The sequence below is a fragment of the Melospiza melodia genome, chromosome 4, assembly GCF_035770615.1.
Source record: "Melospiza melodia melodia isolate bMelMel2 chromosome 4, bMelMel2.pri, whole genome shotgun sequence".
Classification (NCBI taxonomy): domain Eukaryota; kingdom Metazoa; phylum Chordata; class Aves; order Passeriformes; family Passerellidae; genus Melospiza; species Melospiza melodia.
In genome coordinates this window covers 53,375,948-53,395,744 of record NC_086197.1, presented here as the reverse complement: position 1 = coordinate 53,395,744, position 19,797 = coordinate 53,375,948, and the positions used below count along the sequence as shown (strand labels likewise).

The following is a 19,797-nucleotide window of genomic DNA, read 5'->3' as shown; positions in this document are numbered from 1 at the left end:
GCAATCAAGTTCAAAACCTGTGCTGACAGCAAGCAAAATTCACATGTGCCAGGTGGGGTCTGGACGTAATGCCATTATCATGTCTCTGGAGGAAACCCTCTAATTTATGCCACATGGTCATTGCTTCATACATTTTAAACTGTGTTTCCAAGGAAAATATGCTGAGGAAGTTTTTGCCTCCACAGAGGTTGAGGTTTGGTTGTAGCTGATCCATGGGATCATTCCCCCTCCCTTCACAGTTTTGGAAAAGTCAATCGATTCCAGTTGCCCTTGACAAAGAGGTAAATCCCTTATTGAGCAAGGGTATCTTGATAGAGGAGTGCTGTTTTCCATTGGGACCCTCCATGGGAAGGTCTTCAATGTGACATCAGTCCTTACTAGACAGCAGAAAATCTGCACAAGAACCTATCATAGAGAAACAGATCTAGAAAAACACAGCCTCCAGAGAGGCAGCTGATCACACAAATCCTTGTTTCCAGTTGCATCAGCCACCCATCCCCTATAGGAGGTGACTACATGTTAAATTTTCCTCTTCTACTATTTCAGGTGCCATAGTGCACAATCAACCTCATAGGATTTTTATGTATATATTAAAAAAAAAAAAGGAAAAAAAGGGAATCAGTGGAGGTTTTTTCCTTGATAAGCTGAACAATAAAACACCTGTGCTATGTGCATTTGCTTTTCCAAAGTGATCTCTGGTCTTAAGGAACGTGTAGGTTTCTCTAGCCTGAAGGACAAACAGGAAAAATTATGGTTAATATGAATGATCCATTTCAGCTGCAATGGTGGTGATACCAAGAACTTACAGAGAATTTCATTGCTTCAGCTGAGGATTTCTGTGCCAGAGCAAGCTGCATTCATTTTCAGAGTTCCTAGGAAGGGTGGTCTGTGGCCTGATAATCCATTACATCTCCATCCCAATGGGAGCCTCCAAGGTGCAGCATACCCAGCCAGCAGTTTCCACAGCAGGAGAGCACACAGCAGCCCATCCTCTCCCCTGCTCCTCTTCAGCAGAGGCTGGCTGGCTTTGATTCCCTAGTTGTCCTCCCCAAGCCTGGCCTGACAAGAGCTTTCAGATGCATTCAAATGACAGCTCTCAAGACTCCTGGTCCTTGTTGTGTGTGATGAAGAAAGAGGTGGTGCACTCTGCTACTGCTGGTTAAGTGAGTGCTTAGTTCTGGATCAGCTGCAACGCTTTCCTAGAAATGGCCATGAGGAGTGACTATTGCACCCTTCTGCAGAATGGCTCTGCCTTCAAACTACTGTGTTTTTTTCCAACACAATTTCTTTTTGAGGTCTAGTATCTTCTGAGATCCAGTCTCTGGGCTGGGCTTCCTGTGACTAAGAACCTATCTTCCTCCTACACCCTTTTTCCACTACCTGAATCCAAGATCACTTCGTTGTTATACTAGGTCCCATCCTCCAGGTTTACAGAGTCCTCAATCAAGAACTGCCTGGAGACTTGAGATTAGCCTCTGGCAAATTTTGGTCAGGAAAACCTTCTTGCCAAACCTGAGTTTGGGCCTTGAGCTGCTCTAAGAGAGAAGGAGTGACCGCTGTCCGTGTAAGAGGAGACTCTCACCATGCGGCCTCACAAGAATGGCCATCATTGTACAGCCCAGAGCAGACAGGAAATGTGATGTGCTGAACTTCAGAGAATTCTATTTCTGTATGGAAAAGAGAAAGGGGTGTGAGAACATGTTTGCAGGTCCGTATCTATCTGTGAACCGGGCAACCATCAAGCTGTGGATTTGCATTTGTACATCTGCCTTGGCTTGGGATGTGAAGGCAGAGAAAAGGGCTATCTGTCTGCAAAGGTGAGGGCATGGGAAGCTTTGGAAGAAGGTGAAAATATTTTTTTTATCTTTTTCTGGCCTGTTGAATGGACAAGCCATGCCAAACAGGCACTGCAGCTACTGCAGGGTGTTATTGCCTGGCTGGACTAGCTGCAAGGCTCAGGTCAGAGAAGTGTGGTTCTTCCTTCTGTGGAGTGAATGGGGTGTTTGGCTGGGTAGGGAGGCAGTGGGATGGGTGTTCTTGTGGTGTCACACCATCTGCAAGTGTCAGGGCGTGCCTCAAACTTGTTCACACTCAGCATTGACCTGGTTCTACTCCCACTGTGACCCAGCACGGATCCTCTAAAACTGGGGCAACCATGTCTGGTTTCATTCAGGTGTTGCTCAGGTCAGCAACTCCAGCTATTTTTCACAAAGTAGTCCATGGTATTTCTACTGTAGACAGACTCCTGCCCCCAGTTTCAAAGTGATCTGTAAACCTGTGTAGACCCTGAGAGCAATATGAGTGATCCATTTGGTTGCCTCAAAGAGGAAGATATGGGTCTTGCCAGTATCCCAAGAGGTCCTTTTTGCTCTCTTTTGCCTCCCAGCAATTGTTTGAAACTGGTCCCAGAATGTCTGAGCATTGCTTAATACCTGACCCCTCCAGACCTGTTTCTGTGCTTACTGCTTTATCATAAGCAGGAAGTAAAATGCGGTTTGCTTTTGGTTTTTTTTATTCTTGGCCTTGCTAGCCTTTTCAATACTCTGAGGCCTTGTCTCAGTCTGACAAGGCAGGCAAGCAGCAGCTTCCTGTGCACAGGTGAGAGAGAGGAGGCAGAGACCATGCGCGTATGAGAGAAACATCTTTGGAGCAGAACTGCCGGGCTGCAGGCACCGCTTCTCCCACGGACATGCACTGAGCCAGGATATCTGCCTTCATCACTCTCCCTTCTTCCCCTCACCCTTCCCCTCACTGTTTGACATCCAGCACCTGCTGCCATCCAGTCTCACGACCCTAGGGACTCCCTTCATCTGGACTGCTCAGTGCCTGGAGCTGGAAGGTAAAGGGGGTAATGCCAGCTCTCTCCCACATGGGGGTGGCTGATCTGAAAGCATCTTAGAAGGAGTTTCAATCTGACAAACTGCACTTCACCGTTGGGAAGGGCTGAGAACATATTTATCTCTCTGTCTCTCCACAATCCTCTCAAATCATACCCCACATCTCACAACCATGCCGCCTGCTTTCTCTCTTTCTCTCCCCTGTCTGCTAATGTGTTGTCATCATATTTTTCTTCCTCTGAATCTAATCTTTTATCACAATGGAAATTGGTATTAAGCTCATGCTGGCCCTTTATAAACCCTATCTTCACACCCCTCTCGCAGTCCTGGCAAGGTCCAGTGAAGCTTCCATTTTGTTTTCCTCAGCTCTGCCTGAGCTCCAGGGTTGGTGAGAGGTGAGGGCAGCTCCTTCTCCTCTCCTGTGGGCAAAGGCTGATCTCAAGGTCCAGGTGTCCAGGTGGACGGGGAGAGAGAGAGGTTTGCATGAGAAGACTGTAAGGCCAGTCTGTCTAATATGGAACACGACTGTACAGGCATGGTAAGACAAGGAGGCTCCCTGGATGCCTGGTCTGGATGAGAGCTGCTGCTGAGTTTCCTAATTACAAAGCCCAAATTTTCTGATTCAGCTAAAATAATTAACTTCCAAGGCAGAGAAAGGGTCTACTTGGAGGGGATGATGCACTGTTTGTACACTACTATGTAATATTTTTATATGGTATATATTTTATAAATATATTTTATAAAGCCTTCACTTTCTAGAACATGGTAAACACTTTCTTCTCCCTCATTCCCCCACCTGTCCCAAACATGCTATTCAAAACCTGCCTCCTAAGCCATGAGCTCTGCAACTAACTTCTGTCAGTTGCATCCAGGGACCCTCTTACTCAGCAAGCACCTAGTTATTTCAGCCCTAGGGTTTACCAAAAAAAGAAGCTCTTCAAAGCGCAAGCTGTGCACAGCCGAGGCAGCACTCTCTACCTGAGTCAGCAGGCAGCCTGAGACAGCGCGCACGGACTGCTGCGTGCTCACTCTCGCGTTTGCAGAGGACAAGATTCCTGCACACAGCCCCTGTGCTGCCCTGTGAACAGCCTCCCTGCTGAGCACAGCACCCAAGGCGGGAGAACAGCGAGGTGCTGAGGGAAAGGTGCAGGCTCCGGAGTGGAAGGGATATGAGTTTCTGGACCTACAAGACTGGCACTGCATCCTAGGACAGTGGATGCCTCCTGTGAGATGACATCTTGACATCCTCCTAAGTTCCATTGCTGAGCTGTGTTGTGGGGGTGTCTTCTCTCTTTCAGTGTGTCACCAGTACTGATGAAGCCCTCATTGCTGCTTCTGTCTCACCTCTGCCTGTTCAGCCTCATGCCTCCCTCATGGGCCTCAGACTCAGCACAAGGTAAGAAGCGATTCCTTTCACCTGTGCCAGCTGGGTGAACAGGGAGGGCAGTCAGCCATGGCAGTGTGTGCCCCACGTATGCTGCTGTGCAATGTTTGTGTTGTAATGTGCAGCCAGGGGAGGTTGCAATGTTACAGGTCTCTGATGAGCACTCAGCCTACAAAGATATAGAGAAATGAGTGGCACTGTCTTTCTTACATGGACGTGCCAGCAGAGGATTCAGTCAGTAGTTTGGGATGGGGCAGCATTGTCTGGGGTGATGATTAATGCCAAGCATCATTGCTAATTGAGCCACATTGCTGTCTGTCTCTTCTCTGCTGGCAGGTGCCTCCAGCCTCACTTGTTGGTATGACTCTCGGGCAGCTCTCTTCTGTGACTGGGACCCGGGCAGGGACCTGGCTGAAGCACCGTGCCAGCTGGAGATTTTATCAAAGAAAGGCTTTTGTGACAGGTGGGTGACTGGAGAGACTGAGGGAAAACAATGCCACTTTAGAAAAATGTAGGCTTCCCCCTCTCAGGCCAGGTGTAGTGGAGAGAGCTGAGGTGTTTTGTCTTGAACTCTATATCTCTATGTGGGCTGAGATGCTGGCAGCTACTGCTCAGTGTTTGCCATCTGACAGTCCTGAACTGTCTAGCACAACCCATCTTCCAGCTCCATGGCTCTATCTGAACTTCACTTTTCAAAAAATCCTTCTTCCTTGGCAGACACCCTGGGGACTGAAAGGCATTTTCAATGGAAAATGAGGATGTATAGAGATGGGGCTGGAGAAGGGTGGAATTGAAGTTATACAGAGGCCATTTGGTGATTGCCAAGATGAGCTGAGATGTTGTGTTTTGAGTAATAATGAGAGAAGCAAAATATTGTCCTTCTTTTTCTCCCCTGTCTTTTTCATCTCTTCCAGTTCATGCTGTTTTCCTCTTTTACATGCCTCCCAGGAGAGGGGAGGTGTTTGGCCAGTAGTGCACTGGGGGCTGGCTGAGTCTCTGTCATCTCCAGATAGGACATCTGCAGCCAAGAGGCTTACCAGCCAAGCCCAGGTCTGCCCTGGGTGCCTGCCTTGAGGACAGGCTCAGTGTGATTCTGTCACTGGCTGGGTTATTTGTCACTGTCATAGAGGCACCTCTAGTTGGGTTAGATTGACAAATATCTTGGGGCTGATGCATGTCCCTAGAAAGCTAAAACACTGATGTTGCTCCATGAGTGTGAATCAGAGATTGTGGCTGGACTTGGGGCTGGATGTGGAACCCTCCCCACTGTCAGCGAGTCCCAGGCCTGATCTGACCTTAGAGCTGGAAGAGGAGCCTCAGTCAGACGCTGCCCCAGCTGCAGCCCCAGAGATGTTCTCCACCCTGCCACACCCCACGCCAGAGCTCAGCTGGGGCTCCCTTGTCGGGGCAGAGGAGAGGTTTCGATGTAGTGATGCCACTTGAGGTGTACTGTCCTGGCTGACTGAGATGTGACGTGGCTCAGAAGGTGCATGTCACTGAGTATCTGAGATCCTACAGCACTGTCAGTGTCTGGAGGGAGACCTGTAAAGCCTAGAGGGGCTGGAACAGGCATCTGTCTTCCAGGGCCGTGTTGCTGTAGGTGAGTTTGGGCTCTGTATGCCCTCTGATATCAACAGGAAGCAGAGACAATAGGAAGAGGATTTTGTGAAATCTTTGAAACTGGAAATCTGATGTTATCTTTGCCTTGAAATAACTGGGGTGCATTGACTTCTTTGTGCCAGCACATAAAATTTGTCTGAGTGATACAGTGGGGAGAGAAAGTAGGATTAAATATTTCCTGTAACCGTTTCAGCAAATACAGTAGAATGTAAAATGCTTTGAAAGCCCTTTAGTATTACACAGTATTTGACTAACTACAAAGCTATAACTTTCCAGCTATAGCTTTCCATTGGAGTCACGTCCCTCATCTGAAAAACCCAAGAAGCACTGCAAGTTACCCAAGGCAGAGCATATGACAGGACTGAGGAGATGCATCAAAACCTTCAACCAAAATGTTAATGTGAGTAATTCATCTGCGATGTCCTGGCTAAGGACAAAGGAGAAAGGATTTACATATGCATTTTGGGTGTATAAACAGTGCAACATCCAGGAGTAGTATAAATAGGCCAAACCTAATCCCTGAGTGCAGATCTGGGATGGGGCTTGGTGTGTATTGTTGATATATGTGCCTCCCGTGGGTTCCCCTGCAGGAGGGATTGGCTTCATTGTGAGCTGTGCTGACACGTACAGAAGAGCTGCAGGACAGACAGATCATCAGCAGTGTCCCATGTCTCAGTCACCTGTGTTTGGCCCAAATCTCTTCCTCTGAGGAGGGATGGGCATCACCACCAGCTCTGAGATCACCTCTTGAACTCTTTTTCCTAGAAATTATCAATACCACTTTCCAGATCATTAGCTACTGTGAAATGTGGTTAGATGTGTCTAATGCAAGATGCAACAGCAACACATCACTGGAGCTAATGGTGATGCAAATCTTCCACCTATTATTCTTTATTTAAATCAGTCTTATTTTGGATCCATTATGTACTTCCTTCAGTCACATCCAGTGTCACTGCAGTTCCCATGTTTTCAGAAAACATCCACCCAAATTTGAGCTAATATTTTTATTGGTAAAGTCACAACCAGTTCTAATGACAGACAGGCTTTCATACATTTGCATATCATGTGCAAAGACAAATTGCAGGGTTGGTACATAGCTCCAAAATCTTTTCTTTCTAATCAAGCTAATTTCTCTGTTGCTTATTCAGTATTGTATGATGTATGTGGCCCTTCAGCATCACTGCATTTCAAGTGTCAAGTTTAATACTAATGCGGTCTCAGTTTTACCAGGGAACATAAAATGTTCTGGTAAAAATAAAATTTCTCAATAAATATAATCCATAGAGAGTAACTTTTTCTCCTGCTTAGTCAGCATACACAGGAATACCAAGAGACTAGTGTATCACAATATTTTGTGCCCTTCTTGTCAATAAACAAACAAAAAAAATCCAACCACATGAAATGTAAATTTTTGGCTCCTCACTCACCACTGAGATTTATGCCTTTCTGCTACAAATACCTTCCATATTTATTGTCAAGTATGCCTAATCATCTTATGTGTAGGCAATGCTTAGAAATTTGAATGCTTATTCACAAGGTTTCACTGTCACTAATGGTTAATTTTCCCTGCAGAATCAGTGCTTCACCATTGCAGACAGTCTTAACTTGTCTGTCCATTGCCACACTGGAGAGAACAAAACCAAAATACCTGAACAAATAAAAAACTTCAAACCATTTGCAAATAGTGAGTACTTATCTGTCTTCTGGTCTCTGAAGCTTCCCCATGAGAGGATAGCTAATTTTCCTTCCTCATCCACTCCTATGCAACACCCACAGCTGATTTTAGGCCTTTGTCTGTTTGTCCCCTGCTACAATGAGCACAATGTTGATTCCTGCCACTGGCTCCTCTGTCACACAGTGCCATGCCAGCCACACCCTGTCCTGTCCCATATCTGGCTTCAAACAGGTCATGATGGTTCAGCTGCCCTCACGAAAAATGTGTGCTGCAGGAAGGACAGAAAGTCTTGCTGCTCTTCCTCTGCCCCCCTCTAGTTATGTGCTCCCACGCTTCTTTAAGACAGCTTTGGCATGTTTCAGTCTTTGCTGAAAGGATTCAGGTCACTAAGCCAGAGGAAAAACATCTGCTAGGGACATTGTTTGCTGGCTGTGTGAGTTTACCCATCCCAAGGAGATGTCCTGCTGCTGAGGGGCTTGGTGTGCAGTCCTGTTACGGACAGAGTATGGGGACATCAGCCCTGCTTCTTCTCTCTTTCCAGTAAAGCTGAGGCCTCCAGGAGACCTTCAGCTGGTTAACATAACTGAAAACACCTCCAACCTAACATGGAGCCTGAATATTTCCTCTCACTATTTGGATGGGAAGCGGGAGTACCAAGTGCGGTTCCGACACGTGAGTCAGTCCTGGGAGGTGAGTACAGAGGGGGAAGCTGGGATGTGTTTCCATGTGAGTCCTGGAGAATCCTGGTCTTGTTTATGTCCCCCCAGGACCTGCTCCTGGGCCTCCTCTCAGGATGTAAGCAGTTTTGGTGAAGCTGGAGGGAGGATGACAGCCCCTGCCCTTTTATCTGTGTCACCTGCTGCCAGTGTTTGGTGATGAAAAGGAGGCAGATGGGGATCCTATTTTACTTAGTGCTGTCACAAAAAAATTTAGACAGTTTCAGGACAGACCTGAAAGGTATGGGAAAAGTAAAGCAAAGAAGAATTTTCCTTCAGGGTGAACAAGCCGTGCACGAGGTATAAGGACTTGAGACAAGTGTTCTCTGAGGGTTTTGGAGAAGATGGGTATGTGAGGCTGTAAACCAGGGTGTTAATGATGTTCTAAATTTGCCCTACTCCCAGGAGGCTGCAAACTTGCCCATTGAGCAGGACCAGATGTGGGCAAATTTTGAGAGACTCTCACCCAACTCTAAGTATGAAGCAGCTGTCCGTGCAAGGCCAAGTGCCAGGAGCGACTACAAAGGCGTGTGGAGTGACTGGAGCAAGCCGGTCCTGTGGAGGACACATGCTGACCATAAGGGTAAGTCAGGTAGTCTGACCTGGAGGGGAAAATGGGGACTCAGGGCAAACAATGTAGAATGGTCAAAACAGGGTGAGAAGCTGAAGGAAGATGTGTAGGAAGAGCTGTGTTGACCAAAGAGTAATAGAAAGGTTGAAAACTGTCCCTCCTGATCAGTTAGGTGAGATCATCTCAGCATCACAGCTTAAGGGCAAAGACCCCCTGACCCCAGAAAATCCTCTCTGACTTCCAGAAGCCAGGCAAAATGCACAAGGTATAAATCAGGGACTGCTTCCCCAGAGCAGTAAGGCCAGATGTCTAACCAGCAGATGCAGTGGCCAAGATTGGCATTTTCCCAGATGCTAATGTTAGCTGGGAACATTCTCCCAGCTTCCTAAAATGGCCCAGTTTAGTGGAGGTATTGATCAGTGAAATGCAGTGAAACAGCTCTCAGCTCCTGAGCTGAGGAACACCAAGCTCGAGAAGCAAAGTCTCATGGAAACTGGGAGAGACTTACTGACTTACAAGCATGATAAGACTCTTTCAAAAAAGGTCTGCTGAGATCTGCATCAGTCACTGTGTGAACTTCCAGCCTTGGAAGAAAGAGCCCTCCAGTGAGTCGTTGGCTGTGGCCTCTATTTCCAAAAAATAAGCAGGTAGAGGTTATTCCTTCTCACGTTGCCCCTATCCTGCCTCTGCTCAACCCCTCCCTGTTGTTCCTGGTCTTGGTACAAACAGAGGAGCTATGTTTAGAAAGGGCACTGTGTTGCTGTGGCGATCAAATTTTGACAGTGTGTGATGTCAGTGAATAGGATACAGCCGCAACCAGTTGTCATAGCAACCAAGACCCAAAGATAACCAGGGTACCAGAGGCAGAGGAGACAAAGTGATCTGAGTAGCATCTCAAGGACAGGGAAAGAAAGAATGTGCTAAAAATGTCCCCTCTGTCTTTTATTTTTCTCTGTTCTCTCCTAACTGCTCCGGAGATTCTCTGCATGACCAGGCTGAGGGACACGAGGGGTGGGAGGAGATGAGGGGCAGGCAGAGGAAACAGGCACAGAATAGCAAGACCAAGCAAAGGTGCACTGGGGAGATATGTGTGAAAGAGACAGATTAAGGAATGTTTGAGATGATGCCAAACAAGCCTGAGGAGTGCTGGCAGCCCTGGCAATGTGGGAGCCCAGTCTCTTTGTTCTAACTCTACAATCCAAGTACTAAAATACAGTATAAAGTTGTAACCTTCCTAGCCTAACGCTTCCCTACACTTCCCCAAAGAAAGAAGCCAGTCCCTTGATCCCTAACCTTCTCTATCCTTATCTTCTTACCTTCTCAGAGACCTGTGAACCCCATGACTCCCTCTCCCCACTGACCATTAATGCTCTTTCAAGCCTCCAACCCCACTTTAGCTGGTTTTAGGAGTCCCTGCTTTCCTTAGCAATGAAACAGGTTGGTGGACACCTCAATTAGCAGTCTGTGCCACCTCATCTGTGGCCACCCCTAGCTGTGGTGCTGTTATGACCAGGGAGTTCAAGCTTTGTTTGTTCAGCACAAATTATCTGTTTAGCAATGCTTAGACTCTGAAACCCATATCAGCTCAAAGGCATCCTACACAACACAGCAGAACTCACATATACTGACCTGTATATTAAAATTCTAGATAATATTATAATATTATATAAAATTATAACAAAGGCCCACTTTGATCACCTTGAACAGCCATGAAAGGCTGCACCTTCTACCTACAGAATCCTGGTTAGATTTTAACAGCCATTTCCTCATTCTTTCTCATCTTGCAGGAACATCCCAGCCAGTCCTGCCAGTTCTGATAGTGAGCACTTTCATCTTTGTGATCATTGGGACCGCCTTCCTCATTAACTTACGCACCCTGAAATGGTAATTGAGAATTAAGTTTAAGTCTCTGTTCCTCTCCTGTATCTTGTGGGTATTCTCAAAACTCAGATTGTTTTTCACCTGGTGTTGCTCAGGATAGAGATGGCTTTAAGCAAACTAATTTATGGTTTATAGCCCAAACTCCTGAGACTGATATTTGCCTGTGGAAAAATAACACCACCCAAGATGATGTGGTTTCACCAGCACTGTCGTATTGTGCCATTCTCCTGTGACCCGGTACCATGCCCTGGCTAAATTTAAAACAGCTGCCTCAGCACATCTGTTACCCAGGGGTTAGAGTGGTGTTTCCTGGTAGGGGTGCATCAAAATTGCCTCTTCAAAAGCAGGTCACCAGGTTGGGAACTCTCCCTGTACCTGGTTACCTGGTTACCACTTCCTTCTCATTTAAACATTCCAGCAAGAGCTCAGGCAGGATGAGATGACATTGGGCCTGCAGGCAAAACTGCTGAGTGAGGAGCACAATTCTTGTTCTTCCTGGTCTGTGCAGTCCTCACACACTGATAAAACCCACATGATGCTTCAAGACCTCTTTGCCAGTGTTTCTACCCAGACACTGCTTTTATTAAGGACTGAAAGTGTCTCACAAGGTTACTCAACACAATAATAGGAACAGCGACCTCTCAGCTTGGCAGAAGGTTGGAAACAGTCACAGGTTTTCTCATCTCAGGTCAGGGGTAAAGAAGCTGATATTCATGGCAGGGAGAAGGGACAAACATTCTCAGGGATGAGGCTGCAGAGGCTGGATGGTTTCTTTGTAAGGAAAGACAGAGAACCATGCTGAGGGACGATTGATACTGAGAAAGTCACCGGTCACTATTTTACCCTGAGTCACTACACAAAGTTGAGGAAGTGCTAGATGCACAGCACAGAGGGAATTAAAAAGGCCTCCTTTCTCCACAAAGTATAATCAGCCTAGGGGAATTGAGTGCAGAATAATGCTGAGGTAAGATGCAAGGAAGGATTAGACATGCATGAATAAAAATAGCATCTGCAGTGATGTAAGGTAGTTTATATGCAAGAGCTAGCAAGCTCTGATACTTCAGAGAGTACACTGATTGCCTCCAGAGGTCAGGAGGGTTTTTCCTTACAACATCCTACAGCAAAGCTTCAGCAAAGGGATGACAAGATGATCCAACCACTCTGAGAAGCTGAGGAGCAGCTTAGATCACTCCAGGCTGCCTCAGGATGACAACACAGTGGTTCCAAGGAAGGAGAGGCCTCTGGACAATGCAAAGCATACTCACTCAGATGGCTTGCACAGCCAGTGTGCCCCAGCTATGCCATGCAGCATGCATCTGGGAGGAAAGAGAGCTGCGGCAGAACTTTCCCAGTGATGGCCCTGCTCAGGCCACATGGTCCTGAGCCATTGTGGTGATAGCAAAACAGAGAAAAATCAGCGCACAGCAGCGGGAACTTGGAAACAAGTGAGGCCTGCTCAGCTTGCCATCAGGACAGGGGCTGAAGGGGGCAGGTGGAGAGGCTAAGGTGACCAGGCAAGGCAGGGAAGAAACCAGAAAAACCAGGGGTTGTCTTTCCCCAGGGAAAAGGCTGGGGGAAATGTATTTTCCAGTGCCAGGCTTATCTGTCTCACCTCTATACATCTCGTGGCTCAGTAGTGCCTCTCAGACCACTCAAGAGGAAGGACAGACCCCGGGCTTGACTTTACCTCTTCCCCCATGCCAGGGCAGTACCTGTGAATTGCAGGGCATTCTTTCACCCCCACCACAGTCACAGTGATCAGGACCAGGCTCTGCTTCATTTGTCCTTCTCATTGTTTCTCCTCAAGGTTTAAGAAGATCCTGAGGATTCACATCCCAGACCCTGAGAAGTTTTTTCCCCCACTTGTTTCTGTTCACGGAGGTGACATTCAGGTATGGGGCTGGGGATGGGACCAGAGTGGGGAGAAATGAGGGAAAGGAGCACCCAGCTGCACGTGCCCAGGACAGATAGACTACCCATGCACACACAATATATGCACCAGTAGCACCAGCTGCTGGGTTCTCTGCTCAAGTTCTGTTTTCTGACCTTCTAAAACGTGACATGCAGCCGAGGAATCTCTAATTACAGAACAAAGAAATGGCAAAGCACACAAAGCACAGCATCCTGCTCCCATAATCAGCAGCCTGAGAGACAGCAAGGGACCTGCAGGAGGGGGCTTGGCCTCTCAAGATCCCCCTCCCTCCCATTTCAGTGCCCCCCTGCTTGCCCTAGGCTGCCCAGCTCTTCCCCAGATTTCCTGCTGTGAGCTTCTCCTCTGCTCCTGTTGTGAATTGCCATCACACTGGATAGCACTTAGCTATTCCTTGCATTCTTGTCAGCTTCCCTTCTTTTCCCACTCCACTATTCCCCTCCCCTAAGCTCTCTGTGAGTATGGGCAGCTGCAAGGAGACAATTACCACTCTGTGCAGCATTAAAGGGAGCGTCAGATGCAAGACGTGGGAGGTGATCCCAAGAGGCATCTTGCTTTAAGAAGGATGGAAACAAACTGCAGAGGGTTCAGAAAGAGCAAAGCTTTGGAAAAGCCAAGGTATAAAAATACTTAGAAAGCTTAAACTACAGGGAAAGAGTACAGAGTAGGGGGATGGGGTTGTGCACTCAAGACACTTTATCAGTGCAGAAAGAACTTGAAAAATTTGTTTTACAAGCCATAAAGAAAATGGGTTTGGGTGTTATTGAAACCAGTTTATTTTTAAGGATAATGATGCACTGGAGGATGTTGCTCATGATGACTGTGAAAATTAGGCAGAAGGGGTCTGGAGGAGCACTTCAGACAAGAAATCTGCATATGGTCATGTGGATATATCAGAAGCTGTTCAGCACCTAGGAATAGATTACATGAGATACACCTCAATACTGTTTTCCATGCTTCACTTCATCTTATGGTGTTGTAAGGAGTTTTCCTACCTTTTTTATTCCCTTTGATTCATTTTAATTCTCCATCTTAAATTCGCTGCTTCAGAAATCTCAAAACATAGGCTGACAAGATCCACTCCTAATTTTAATGTGACAGAATGACATACTCTCTCTGAAAATCCTGCAGATGAGACATCATGAATGGGAATTTCCCTCCCCACCATCTCTGGTAACCCTTGCTTGGACAGAAAAGAGGTCACTTGATTGCTGTGGCCAGTCAGTAGAAACCTTTGGTTCTTCTCTGAGTGCTATACTTTGATAGTCACTGTCTCTCCCTCTCTTGTGTTTCTTCCCCACCAGAAATGGCTCTCCTCCCCATTCTCCACATCTTCCTACTGCGTGAACAGCACAATCCCAGAGATCTCCGTGCTCGAGGTGATGCAGAAGAATGACCAGGAATCCCGGTTTCTACTTTCCAAGGGAGCCCTGACACCTGATCCTCCCAGAGAAACCAGTGTGCACTCTGGATCCAGCTGCTTCACCAACCAAGGCTACTTCTTCTTCCACGTTTCCAACTCCTTTGAGGTCGAGCCCTGTCAGGTCTACTTCACCTACGAGCCTTTCAGCCAGGAGGGCAGTGGCAGCAAGGATGGCGACTGCTACCAGGCTCTCCCCTCCCCAGACCTCTGCACACTGGCAGAGGACATGAATGTGCTGCCCAACAACTTCTTTCACTGTATCGAGGCAAGCCAGGGCTCCCAAAAGAGCAACTTCATGGAAGAGACAGCAGGTGAAGCCCAGCAGGCTATGGCTGTTCCTGGGGCTCTCCAGTCGAGGGAAGGCACCTCACCAACACCGCTTGTGGAGCAGGATGAGAAGGTGATGGACAAAGCAGCTTCACAGCCGGCTGGGGCCGTGTGCCAGCTGGACACTGACTTTCCTGACCCACTGGACCTGCAGGACAGCGACACTGTCAGTGTAACCGAGGGGAGTGGGAAGGGGGGCCCTCCAGCTGACCCCTGCCCACCAGCAGCAAATGCTGCCTCTTCCCCCTCCCAGCCTCCACAGCCTCCACCTCTAATGCAAAGACAGGATGAGGGGCCATGCAAAACAGCCTTCTCCAGCCAGGTCCCAAACACCGGCGCCTACCTTTCTTTGAGGGACCTCCAAAGCCAGTACAGCCATTGCTCTGTCTAGGATCTGCCTGGAGGAGACCCACAAGTGGGAAAGGCCACCTCTGCAGGGAAGGCTAGATGGACAATTTCTCTCCTCAGGACATGAATGTAACTTCAGCATCAATCCCATCGGGACTGCTCGCTAATGAGGCTGGAGAAACCCAGCCAACAAGGACTTACCTTCACTAGCAAATCTGTTCTTCTACTACTGCCTCCGATGGCATAGAAACTCCTCACATTTCTCAAGTGACATTCAAAACCTCACTAATTCATTTTTCCCTTCCCAGCTCCTGGTAGGAGACTGTGCCAGCACTTCCATGCTCTGCATTTTTGTGTAAAATAGCACTCAGCTTTGAGGCTGAGCTGGCATATGATCAGTTTGCCTCATACTGGCCTAAAAACCTCTGATGGGACAGAGAAATGCCTGAAGATGTGGATGTTAGATTTTATAGCACTGCCCAACAGTGCTGGGCTTGATGATGAAATGGATGAAGACATCTCCTCCTGACTGACCAAGGGTGTGATTTTTTTTCTATGATGTCCTTACTTTAAGCTCTAATCAGAGATTACATCCTAAGCTATTTGGTCCAGCTTTACACTTTAGACCTTAGAGTCTCTAAGGCAGGCTCAGAGCCACAACAGCATCAGCTGTCTAAGCAGTGCAGTGTAAAAAAGAAATCCCCATTATTGAGTTAAAAATACTGGGGAAATCCCCTCCCTCTCTTTCCTCCACCTCTGATGGTGGCAGTAAAAAGAACTCACACAGTTTCCCATTCTTGCTACAATATTTTTCATGAAATCGAAAGCCTTTCTGCCCTGCTGGCAAACTAGAGTTATTTGACTATGATAAGCTGATTGCAGAATAGTTCATCCCACATCCTGTATAAGTGGAAAACATCACAGCAGTGCTGCCCATTCCTTCCACTGCTGAAGGGAAACCATTGCCTAATTAGCAGCAAAGATGTGGTGAATGAGCCCAGAAAACTAACCCACGAATCAGCACCTTTACTGAAAAGAAAACCTCAATCCATTTGCAAAGAACGGGGATAGCACAGACTTCGGTTTTCTTCTTCCTCTACATGCCCTGATCTGTCTTAGAAAAAGCCACAGAAGAAAAGTATTAAGGCAATGGAAGATCCCTGCATTCACCGTTTGTACCATCTGTCTATTTTCTTGCCATATTTTTGGACTTTTCAGCAGTGGGAAAATACCAGCCATGTGCTAAGAGTTCTTCTTATCTCTTAAAAACTCTTCTAAGAGAATTTATACCAAAAATTCAAGGATATTGAACTTGTTAATGCTTCTGTCACAGCTGTGAGTGTCAGCTAGAGCTAATTCTTTCCTATCTCTGTCTGGCCAAGCATTGAGATTCCTGCTCCTACACTGTTACCTGGCATTGCAGTATGCATCCTGAATGTCATTATGAGTCCCAAGTGCAGGGTCACCCACTGGCTTGGATTTCACCTGAAAAGGGCTGTTCAGAGGAGTTGAGCCTACTTGTTATTGGGAGGGCTTTGGGAACTATTCCTCTCCTCTCATCAGTTCCTTCACCATCTGTCTCAAGACACGGACTGCTCCGTTGTGTCCAGGAGAAAACAGGAGACACAGCTTCCCCGATAGGGAAGTACAAGGCTTTGCCAGCTGTTTCCTGTACTTTGAGAATCTTCCCAGATGAACTTTGAAAATCCTCCCAGAGACACTGACTCCCTTGCCTCTGATGGGCAGTTTGCTATCCTACATGGGCCAAGGATCCAAGCTGCACTGTCCCCATGTAGACTTTCCTAAGCTTTTCTACTTTCCTCCGTAGAATCATTAAGGTTGGAAAAAACCTTCAAGATTATCTAGTCCAAATTTTGACTCAATACTGCCATGCCCACTAAACTTTATTGCAAAGTACCACATCTACTTGTTTTCCAAACACTTCCAAAGATGGTGAATCCACCACTTTCCTGGAGAGCCTATTCCAATGTTTAACCACTCTTTCAGTGAAGAAATTTTTCCTGATATCCAGCTTGAACTTCCCCTGGTGCAATTTGAAGTATTTTCCTCTTGATCTATCATTTGTTATCTGGAAGAAGAGACTGACTTCTACCTTGCCACAACTTCCTCTCAGAGAGTTGTAGAGAGTAATAAGGTTACCCTTGAGCCTTCTTTTCTCCAGGCTAAACAGCTCCAGCAATCCCTCAGCTTGTGGTCCAGACCCTTCACCATCTCTATTGCCCTTCTCTGGACATGCTCCAGCACCTCAATGTCCTTCCTGTATTGAGCATCCCAAAACTGAATACAGGATTTGAGGTGTGGACTCTGTACAGGGGGATGATCCCTTTCCTGGCCCTGCTGGCCCCACTACTCCTGGTACAAGCCAGGATGTCATCAGCCTTCCTGGCCCCCTGGGCACACCTGGCTTGTGTTGAACCAGCACCCCCAGGTCCTTTCCCACTGGGCAGATTTTCAGCCACTCTTCCCCCAGTCTGCAGCAGTGTGTGGTGCTGTTGTGACCCTGTTGCTAACAGGACTGGCACCTTGTTAAACCTCATACCATTGGCTTTGGCTCATCACTCCAGCCCATCCAGAGCCCTCTGCACAGCCTTCCTGCCCTGCAGCAGATCAACACTTCTGCCCAGCTTGGTGTCATCTGCAGACTGACTAAAGGGGAGCCCTTGGTCCTCTCATCTAGATTTTCAACAGATGTTAAACATATCTGGCCCCTATACTGGAACACCACTGGTGACTGGCTGCCAACTGGATTTAACTCCAATCACAACTCTTTGGGTTGGTCCATCCAGCCAGTGTTTTACCCAGCAAAGAGTACACACATCCATGCCATGGGCTGCCAGTTTCTCCAGGACAATGCTGTGGTAAGATAGTGTAAAAGGTTTTGCTAAAGATTAGATAGACACCATCCACAGCCTTTCCTTCTTCTACTAGGTGAAGTTCACCCTGTCATAGAAGGAGAACAGGCTGGCCAAGCAGAACAAACCTTTCCTAAACCCATGCTGGCTGGGCTCGATCCCTTTGTTGTTCCGCACCTGCCATGTGATGGCACTCAAGGCGACCTGTGCTGTGATCTTCTGTGGCACTGAGGTCAGGTTGATGAGCCTGTAGTTCTCAGATCCTCCTTCCAGCCCTTTTTGTAGATGGGTTTCACACTGGCTAACCTCCAGTCCCCTGGGACCTCTCTGGCTACCCAGGACTGCTGATAGATGATGGAAAGTGGCTTGGTGAGCTCTTCTGCCAGTTTTCTCAGTGCCCTTGGGTGGGCTCCATCCAGCCCAAAAAATTTGGGAGTGTCTGAGTGGCACAGCTTGCCACTAACTACTTCCTCCTGGATTGTAGGGGGTTTATTCTGCTTCCTGTCTTTGTCTTCTAGCTCAGGGAGGTGAGTACCCTGGGGACATCTGGTCTTTCTGTTAGAGACTGAGGTAAAGAAGGCATTAAGTAGCTCAGTCTCATCCTTAATGACAATATTCACCTGCCAAGTCAAATAAAGGATGGAGCTTCTCCTTAACCCTCATTTTGTTATTAATGTGTTTGTTATTTTTGATAACAGTAGCTAGATTGAGTTCTAGCTGGACTTTCTCCTTTCTAATTTTCTCTCTGCAGGACCAAACTATATATCTGTACTCTTACTGAGTACATCTTGCTGCTAAGATGAGTACAAAAAAACAGATTAGCTTTTTTGTAAATAAACAAAATATTAAGTAATCTACAGTGTTTTTCTGTCCTTTGGGTGAGGGGAAATGATTAAGAACTTTTCTCAACAGGGAACTAGGTAAAGTTTTGCGCGGACTAATACACCTTTAGCTCTCCTTCCTACTCCCTGCCCCAAGGGACTCAGACACCTAAAAAAGAGAGCGGAGTTAGAGGTGATCCTGAGGACTGTCCTGCTGGCTCAGTATTTTCAACACACACACACACACAGCCCCCTCGCTTTTTGTGAAAATGTTGACAGCTTTGGAGCTGGCAAGCTGCTAGCGCAGCTTTCGCAGCCATGCTGGGTGTGATGTGTGACACACCGCGGCAGGAAGCGCTCAGCGTCAGATCTGGCGATAACCGGACCTTTCTTCCAGGAAGACGAGATCATGTGGTCCTGTGTGTGAGTAACGCGGGCTGAGAGCGCCAGAGTCATTACACCCTCAGTGATTTGGGGACCTTTTGGGCTCCCAAGAGCCCTTTGGAAATGTCACACGGGGAGCAGTCACACGCCGTGTTCTCCCCTGCGAGCCCATGCGAGCGCGGCGTGTGGTTCGCAAAGCCACAGAAACACGCCACAGCCGTGTCTGCCAGTACCAGAGGCAAACCAAAGCTGAGCAACAGCACTGGGTGGAAAATATTGGTGTGGAAAATATCAAGCTAACAGCCACAGGCACGAGTCCTCTCTTTATCTTAAGCCCAGAGACAGCAAAGATAGCTGTCACATCCCTCATCTCCTTTCCAAGATACCTTGTTCATAAATAGATACCACTCTCAGCCTCCTCCCACATCTCCTTTTTTTTTTTTTTTCTGTGAAAAAACAGAAAGCAAGGGGTACTTGCAGTAAAAAAATTCCTCTGAAGTCAGATCTGATCAAGGGTTTGGGTCCTTGGTTGATTCAAAAGCCTGTGGTGATAGATGTGGTATGCTTACTTAGATTGATCAGATTCAGATTCTACATTTTTCGTTCTGCTGAAAACACCAGAAAATTTAGATTCTTCTTTCCAGGAAAATTTAACTCAAAAAGTAAGGTTTTTGGCATTGAGGAATATGCTCAGATGGGTTCTGACCCACTGTAGCAAGCCCCTCATAGTGTAAACTCAGAAAAGCTATATATAAATACATTTGTGCCTAAAGATGCTGCTTGTCCCTTATTATCTGTGGAAATTCTGGTTCAAAGTAACTTTTAAAAGTGAAATAAGGTTTAAATCTCTTGATTCTGAAAGCATTCCCAGTCAAACACTACAGCTTTCTACCTACATTGAATATTTATCGACTAGAATCCACCATGAGGCAACTACAGCAATGGCTTTTGGTCTTCATGCAGTCCCAGACTAAACCTGGTCCAGTGACAGAGCTGAAAAATATCTA

General features: G+C 47.1%; 1 protein-coding gene across 1 annotated transcript; it reads left to right on the top strand.

Moving 5' to 3' along the window:
• Positions 1-3,859: 3,859 nt before the first annotated feature.
• Positions 3,860-18,438, top strand: IL2RB (interleukin 2 receptor subunit beta). Its single transcript, XM_063154467.1, has 9 exons — positions 3,860-4,233; positions 4,558-4,684; positions 6,118-6,241; positions 7,414-7,525; positions 8,058-8,206; positions 8,638-8,815; positions 10,591-10,687; positions 12,492-12,576; positions 13,919-18,438. The coding sequence occupies exons 1-9, from the start codon at positions 4,152-4,154 to the stop codon at positions 14,753-14,755; spliced, it is 1,791 nt and encodes a 596-aa protein (XP_063010537.1). The 5' UTR covers positions 3,860-4,151; the 3' UTR covers positions 14,756-18,438.
• The last annotated feature ends 1,359 nt before the right edge of the window (positions 18,439-19,797 follow it).